The 8,384-nt window shown below is 48.1% G+C and overlaps 1 protein-coding gene across 2 annotated transcripts in view; it reads right to left on the bottom strand.

Annotated features, from left to right (window-relative positions):
• Positions 1 to 3,610: 3,610 nt before the first annotated feature.
• Clpb (caseinolytic mitochondrial matrix peptidase chaperone subunit B) overlaps positions 3,611 to 8,384 on the bottom strand; it is a 123,296-nt gene continuing 118,522 nt past the window's right edge. For both annotated transcript variants that reach the window (XM_041676408.1, XM_041676409.1), the window contains 5 exons: positions 5,592 to 5,748; positions 4,962 to 5,035; positions 4,720 to 4,839; positions 4,462 to 4,566; positions 3,611 to 3,921 (listed from right to left, as the gene is read on the bottom strand). In XM_041676408.1, the coding sequence (XP_041532342.1) occupies positions 3,673 to 3,921; positions 4,462 to 4,566; positions 4,720 to 4,839; positions 4,962 to 5,035; positions 5,592 to 5,748 (705 nt within the window). In that variant the 3' untranslated portion in view covers positions 3,611 to 3,672. The remainder of the gene's footprint in view (positions 3,922 to 4,461; positions 4,567 to 4,719; positions 4,840 to 4,961; positions 5,036 to 5,591; positions 5,749 to 8,384) is intronic.

Genomic DNA, 8,384 nt, shown 5'->3' with positions numbered 1-8,384 from the left:
AACAATTATCTAGTTTTGAGTTTAATTCCAGTTGTTTCTGTCCACAATTGATTATCCAATAGAATAAGGCATAGGGATGTGCACTGCCCAAGTGACTTAGAGCATCTAAGGGAGTGGTCTCCAACCTTCCTGATGCTGTGATCCTTTAACAGTTAGAGCATCTAAGGGAGCGGTGCTCAACCTTCCTGAATCTGTGATCCTTTAATACAGCTCCTCATGTTGTGGTGACACCAAACATAATGTTTTTAGTTTTTTTGTTTTCCAAGATAGGGTTTCTCTATGTAGCTTTGGAGGCTGTCCTGGAACTTGCTCCATAGACCAGGCTAGCCTTGAACTCAAGAGATCCACCTGCCTCTGCCTCCCAAGTGCTGGGATTAAAGGCATGCACTACCACCACCTGGCCCATAAAATTATTTTTGTTGTTACTTCATAACTGTAATTTTGATATTGTTATTAATCATAATGCAAATATCTGCTATACAGGATGGTCTTAGGCAACCCCTGTGAAAGGGTCATTTGACCCCCCAGAGAGGTCCCAATCTACTGCTCTAAGGGCAGTCTGACACTACAGAGGAAGAAAAGGAAAGGATCCAAAAAGGAATAGTAAGGTTTTAAGAAGGCCACTGCATGTGCTGGAGCAATGGCCCAGTGGTTAAGAGGTCTAGCTGCTTTCTCAGAAGACCAGGTTCAAATCTCAGCACTCACATGGTGGCTCAATAGTGTCTGTAACTCTAGTTCCAGGGTATAAAACACTTTCTTCTGGCCTCTAGATACATACATGCATGCAAAACACTAATACACATAAATCTAAAAAAAAAAAAAGGCTGCCACACATTACAGTATTAGATTGGACTATAGGCACCACTTGGAACTCATGATTTTTTTCATAACATAGATGAAGGGATAAAACCAGACATATGTATATGCATATATCTTTAGTTCCTGGTGCATCTGCTGGGAGGGTCTGGACACCACGAACATCCCTGGTGTCCAGATCTTACTCTTGAAGTATCAAGAAACCATTGGTCCATACAATAAAAGGAGACAGGAGTCTTGGAGAAATGGCAGCTGTGCTTTGGAGACGGTGAGTGAGCCCAGAAGTCTATGGTGCTGGAACATGAGGCTGTGAGGCTGGACACAAGGGCAGAGCTGAAGGAGCCAAGCAGGGCTGCACCATCAGCACTCTTCCTACTACAGTACAGCCAACGTATGTCATAACTGGATATATGAGGTAACAGTCTTTAGAACAGAATACTCATTAATAGATACAGATGAATAAGGACGGCAAAGTCGTCATAAGGAATACAGTAAGCACAGCAGTAAAACAGCTAAGCGAGATGAACACAACACTAAGAAAAATTCTACATATGTAACATCAAACAGCTTCAAGTATCTTCCCAGAACATTTTATCCCTTTTTAAATTTATTATTACTAAATAATGTGTGTATGGGGGCATTCATGCCACTGTATGTGTGTGGAGGTCAGGGGACAAATTTTTTAAAGATTTTATTTATTATGTATACAGTGTTCTGATGCACACCAGAAGAGGGCACCAGATTTCATTACAGATGGTTGTGAGCCACCATGTGGCTGCTGGGAATTGGACTCAGAACCTCTGGAAGAGCAGCCAGTGCTCTTAACCTCTGAGACATCTCTTCAGTACACAGAGGACAAGTTTTTTCAAGTTGGTTCTCTCCTTCCATCTTTATATGGGTTCCAGGGATTGAACTCAAATCATGAGGTTGTGCAGCAAGCTCCTTAACCTGCTGAGCCATATTACAGCCCCCTCCCCCCTTGTTTTGACAGGGTCTCACTATGTAGCTCTGGCTGGCCTGGAGCTCACTCTGCAGACCAGGCCAGTCTAGAATTCATAGAGCTCTACCAGCTTGCCTCTTTCTATTTGGAGACAGGGTTTTACTATGTAGCTTAGATTGGTCTAGAACTCACTATGCAGCAGATGGTAGCCTCAAACTTGTGACAATCCTACCTCAACTTCCCAATTGCTGGGAGTCTGGGCATAAGCCAATATATTTGGCTTGATTTCATTTCCAGAGGAAAGCTATTTATTTATATATACACTTATTTTTTAATATTTATTTATTTATTATGTATACAATATTCTGTCTGTGTGTGTCTGCAGGCCAGAAGAGGGCACCAGACTCCATTACAGATGGTTGTGAGCCACCATATGGTTGCTGGGAATTGAACTCAGAACCTTTGGAAGAGCAGGCAATGCTCTTAACCACTCTCCAGCTCCCTATATATACACTTATTTATTTCTGTGGTGTTGGGAATCAAATCCAAGCCCTAGGGTCTATTACTGAGCTACACCCCAGCCTGAAAGTTTACAATTTTACAGCAGAAAATCCTTCCACAGACAATCCTAGTCTCAAGATTACAGTTACCAGTGCAGGTGCTGGGAGCACAGGGCAGGCGGCTTCTGTGGTCACCCTGCTAAGGATGCAGACCTCAGTCTCATCGGTGACAGCAGACAAACCCAAGCTGAAGGACTGTTTAAAAACGAGCAAGGACACAGAAACTGCCTCAGGCAGACAGGAAGAAGAAATGGAAAGAAAAGGCAATGTGGGGTTTCTAGAGCTGGCGGCAGCAGTGTGCGTCTCCCGGCCCTGGTCCAGTCATTACCCACGCTGAATGACAGAGAGGCTGACTGAAAGGTGTCAGAGGGGAGGGGAGAGTTTTCTATAAGTCTAAACGATTTCAAAATAAAAAGGAGAATAAATTACTGAGGTAGAGATGAGCAGCTGCCTGAGGAGCTGGGGGAACCACCCAGAGCTAGTCACTCATGCTCTGGCCTGACCATCTTGTCCTGACATTCTTCTATGACCCTTGACACTGACTTCAGCCCCATCTCTGCACCCTGGGGGACAGAGGGCTCCACCCAAATCCTGTAGGAACCTACAGGTGGCTTCTGCCAGGTCTGTTGTATCCTGCCTGGCTGGGCTGAAACACACACGATGCCATGCTGTCCGCAGTGGACATGGCACACTGAGTTACCAGCAGGCTCATTCCTGACTCACCCGGCTGGGACAGCAGTTGAGAGACAGCACTGAGGCACACTCCACGTCCACCTACATGGAGCCTGACCCTAACCTTGCTCCCATACAGCTTTCCAGTACCTGTACTGCCAGCCTGCTGAGTTTGGTCATCAGGGACCATAGTCCCATCCCAGAGGATGGCAGGAACCACTCAGACCTATGGGTGCCCTACCCTGGCTTAGTCATAAGGCTGGACTCCAGGGCGGGCACAATAGAGAGCTACGGGCACGGGAAAGAGACAGCTGTAGACTACAGAGCCTCATGCTTGGAGCTCTTGCCTTCCTCCACCCCCATGGGTACATGATGGGAACGCGCTGCGTCAGCACAAGCAGAGGTGCACAACACCGCCTGGCCCTGTCTTCTTCCAGCCACACTTGGTTTCTGTTGCCATGCTTCTGATCTTCTGGCAACATGTTCCTGTTCTACTGACGACATGGAATGGAGTCCGCACTGAAGCGCAGACCAGGCCTTCCTGTTCCTCACTCGGAGATCACAACAGACCATGAACCTCACAACCAAGAAGGCAGGGGAGGCATGAGGGGACGGCATGTCATTTGCCATGTCACAGCAAGGGGTCTTTATTAGATGTTCAGGGTACACACAGGCAGGCAGATGCTAGATGGTGTAGCACACCTTTTCAGGGTGGAGTGGTGCCCGGATGTCCAGTTTGCGGGTCTTGCTGTCCTTATCAATGATCTCCAGACGCAGTGTGGGCGGACGCTTCTCAGCCTTGGGTGAAGGCAGGTCAGGGCTCTTGAGGAGCTGCTTGTCTGAGTCCTCCACGGTGATGCGCAGGGTGCAGCCCCCTGGCAGTAGGTCCTGCTCATAGGCTGCTGCCAGCTGGTTTACCACACGGCGCTCTACCTGCAGGTGAAGGAAGGTGATAGGGCCATCACTGCCTTAGCCTGCACCCAACCTGCAGCTTCAGCCAGGAGCTAGCCTCTATGGCTTACTGTCTGGGCAAGTCACAAACCTTAGAGCGTAGTTCTCACTTGCAAATTGAGCTTTAATGGCAACTAGCTTACCAGGAACTGCTAAAGGCTCCATGGCGTTAGTTTTCGGAGTCTCTCAGTCCAGGTCCTTCTAATGAGGATTCATACTTATTCACCCTGCTTAGAGACTAGTGTTTTGTTTTGTTTCTGAGACAGGGTTTCTCTCTGTAGCCCTGGATATCCTGGAACTTGCTCTGTAGACCAGGTTGGCCTTGAGCTCAGAGATCTGCCTGCCTCTGCCTCCCACCTGACTAGAGACTAGTCTGAATTGATCATTTTTTATTTTTAGTTCTGAAGGGCTTCTGTTCACTGTTGGTATGGATAATTCAGGGAGACCGGCTGAGCATGGAAGCCAGGGCACCAGGGGGGAAGGTGTAGAGGTTCCGTGTTTGTCTCAGGCCTCTGTGCTCACCTCATGCTTGATGGAGCGGGCGCCATAGTGGACATTGTAGCCATCAACCAACACATCTGCCACCTCGCGGTCCCACAGCAGTGTGATGTTGTGTCTCTGCTTGGCCTGAGGTGGGTCAGAGAGAGGACTGTCTGCATGTTGCCCAGTACCTTCTAGCTCTAGGCACATTGGTCCGCAGGGGCCTTGAGAGACCGTGCCCCCAGGACCACTGGCTCCAGATATCTTATCCCCACCCACAGGCAGTCAGTCCTCTCTTACTCTCTTGGCCCAGAAGTTCAGTTCCTTGTTGACCAACTGGATAAGCTCTGAGTGGCAGAAAGGGAGGAAGTAGACAATCTCATTGATCCGTCCCAGAAATTCATCTCTCCGGAAGTGAGCCTGCAGAGACAGGTAAAGGGTGGAGGCGCTCAGTGACAGTCGGGAGGTTTCTGGACCAATGGGGGGAGACAGGGACTTCCGTACTTCTAGAGTCCCAGCAGGAAGCCAAAAGAAAAACTCACTTTCAGAATGGGACGGATCACATTCTCCTTGAAGTTCTTTGAGATGGTGATCTTGTCACTCATCTGGACGTCCCCTGTGAAGACAGATCATAAAGTACTTAGCTATCACACTCAGGACCTCTGGGGCTGTGCTGGCCCCAGGGAAAAGCCTGGGCTTCTGTTGAGTGCATGTAGCCACAGTTTGAGGTCCCAGCCTTGTCCTGAGCACCTAGCTGACTTCTGAGGCCCTTTGGCTTGCAGATGCCACAAAGCACTGACTCAGGTTTGGTTGGGTTGGGGCAGAGACAGCTCTGACCTAGCAAAGAGGCCCAGGCTCTTCCAGGAGCAAGGCAGAAGCGGCCTCTCTCTGATGACATCTCCATGACCCTTGTACGTGAGGCCTCGCCCACTTCCCCAATTTCTGACCCGTTGAATATGTGTCTCCCTGGTCCCTAGGGGGGTGGGGTGGGTCTGAAGCCGTCCTGTAAACTGGTGGACCCGGGCTTTCCTGAGGGTGGGGCACTATCTCTTGTCCCCACTGCTCTCTGGGATGATGCCTACTTTCTACTCTAAGGATTTCAGTTCCATTTCTGCCCCAGATATGCCTGTGCTCAGATCACCTCCCTGGATCGCCCAGGCCACACATCATACCAAGGTTTTCGGCAATTCGATTTCGGCTCATCTCCAAAGCTTCCTGCCTCAGCTGTAGTGCATGCTGGGCAATCTCATCACTGGCTACATTGGAAGTCATGATGAAGATGGCATCCTTGCAGTCAATGGTCTTCCCCTTGCCATCTGTCAGGCGGCCCTGGGAAGGATGAAGCTGGTAGCTGGGTAGGCTCCATCAGACAGCTGTTCCCCAAGTCCCTCTGCTGCTGCCTCCCACTCTAAGCTCTCTGGGCATATGACTCACATCCTGACGGGCTTTACCAACCGAGGCCTCCAGGTGAGGTGCCCCTACTTTTGGCACCTAGCATTCCTGGCTTCCAGTGGCCAGTCTCACTCCCAGTCAAACACACTTCCTTTGGAGGCCTACTGTGTTGGAACTTTCTGAGCCTTCTCATGATCCTGGCCTAGAGGGTCAGTGAGATCAGGAAACAATCATGATGATGATGATGAAGGAAAGCCTTGGTCACTGCAGAAGTGCAGGGGAGGGCATCTTAGAGGATGATTATCAGGACCACACATGGTCATTGGTGAAGGGCAAATGGTTAGACAGCTGTTATTCCTGTCGCTAATGACATCTGCTAAAGTCAGGCAGCTCTTATTTTTACAGTGTACACTATGCACGTGTGGGTGCCAACAGAGGTCAAAAGAGGGCACTAGATCCTTTGGAGTGGGAGATACAGGTAGCTGTGAACCAGATGAAATGGCTGCTAGGAACTGAAAGGCAAGCACTCTTAGTCATTGCCTGATTGCCTGCGTATGTATGTATGTATGTATGTATCCATCCATCTAGCTATCATGTATGTATGTATGTATGTATGTATTATGTATGTATGTATCCATCCACCCACCCATCTAGCTATCATTCATGTATGTATGTATGTATGTATCCATCCACCCACCCATCTAGCTATCATTCATGTATGTATGTATGTATGCATCCATCCATCCACCCACCCATCTAGCTATCATTCATGCATGTATGTATGTATCCATCCACCCACCCATCTAGCTATCATTCATGTATGTATCATGTATGTATGTATGTATCCATCCACCCACCCATCTAGCTATCATTCATGTATGTATGTATGTATGTATGTATCCATCCATCCACCCACCCATCTAGCTATCATTCATGTATGTATGTATGTATGTATCCATCCATCCACCCACCCATCTAGCTATCATTCATGTATGTATGTATGTATGTATGTATGTATCCATCCACCCACCCATCTAGCTATCATTCATGTATGTATGTATGTATCCATCCACCCACCCATCTAGCTATCATTCATGTATGTATGTATGTATGTATGTATCCATCCACCCACCCATCTAGCTATCATTCATGTATGTATGTATGTATGTATGTATGCATCCATCCATCCACCCACCCATCTAGCTATCATTCATGTATGTATGTATGTATGTATGTATCCATCCATCCATCCACTCATCTAGCTATCATTCATGTATGTATGTATGTATCCATCCATCCACCCACCCATCTAGCTATCATTCATGTATGTATCATGTATGTATGTATGTATCCATCCATCCACCCACCCATCTATCATGTATGTATGTATGTATGCATGCATGCATGTATCTATCTATCTATCTATCTATCTATCTATCTATCTATCTATCTATCTATCTATCTATCATTTAATGACAGGGTCCCATACAGGCATGCCTAGCTTCATACTTATTATATAGTTGATGATGAACTTCAACTCCTGATGCTCCTGCCTCCATTTCCCTAGTGCTGGGGTTACAGGTGCAGACCACCATATTCAGCTATCTTTGGAGTTGTTCTCCATGCTGGCAAGGAGGAATAGATGGCGAGGTTCCTCTAAGCACTTTGGGGATTTTTTTTTTTTTTTGAATTTTCAGTTCTTTCCAGAAGTGACATTGAGGAAGCCATCTCTCTTAGAGGCAGGCACACAAAAGAACAGGAAAAGGAGCAAAGGGAAGAAATAGGAATAAAAGTACAGGGTTCTGAAAGTAGCCAGGTGAAGGGAGCAGAGGCCTGGTCATCTGTACACTAACGATGGAGAGTTGTGACAGCAGTGGCAGGGCGCACACAGGCAAGGGCACTGTCACTGCAGTGTTCTACTCATCCAGGACCCATGGGGAGAGGCCAGGCTGCTCATCACTGTCCAGGGTCAGTACCTGGCCCAGGTGTCAAGCCCATCTCTGAGGACTGGGTTCATGCACTGCTGTCCCGGACCTAGCAATAACCCAGCAGCAATTTCAATGTGAGAGACCAAAGCTCCAGGTGGGCAGGGGAGCAGGTACAGTGCACACTTAACCCAAAGGTGACTTTCAGCACTCACACCTCAGTTTTCTTGGTAATTCAGATGTGTTCCAAAGATGAAACTGTCCTTGTCCTTGTCCTGGCTGGGGTGCAAATCTCGCCCCAGGCTTATGGGCTGCCCGTCTTCCCAGCCAATAATTAGGGTTAGGATCATTATGAATCCTCAATGTCCAGGATTTTCTGGGACTTCTATGCTGGGCTATAGTGCTGTGTCCATGGGAGATAAGCCAAGTATTCAGGTGCTTTGGTAACTGCCATAGAATTCTTGATTTTCTCAGGGCAGGCTTGGGAGGACAGACCTGGTATGGTTCCAGGGACTTCCATCACCCCAAAGTCTGAACCCCGTGCCCCTAACTGCTGCGCTTGTTACTGTCCCTGGGCACAGCTCCCACCTCAGCATCCTGTCCACTCAGCTCATCATTAGCACCGCAGGCTGTGCCCTGCTGCCCTGC

The sequence above is a fragment of the Microtus oregoni genome, unplaced genomic scaffold (genome assembly GCF_018167655.1).
Source record: "Microtus oregoni isolate MIOR12 unplaced genomic scaffold, Mior012 000027F_ref0000203, whole genome shotgun sequence".
Classification (NCBI taxonomy): domain Eukaryota; kingdom Metazoa; phylum Chordata; class Mammalia; order Rodentia; family Cricetidae; genus Microtus; species Microtus oregoni.
The sequence above is the reverse complement of the archived record's forward strand: the minus strand, read 5'-3'. Positions and strand labels throughout refer to the sequence as shown.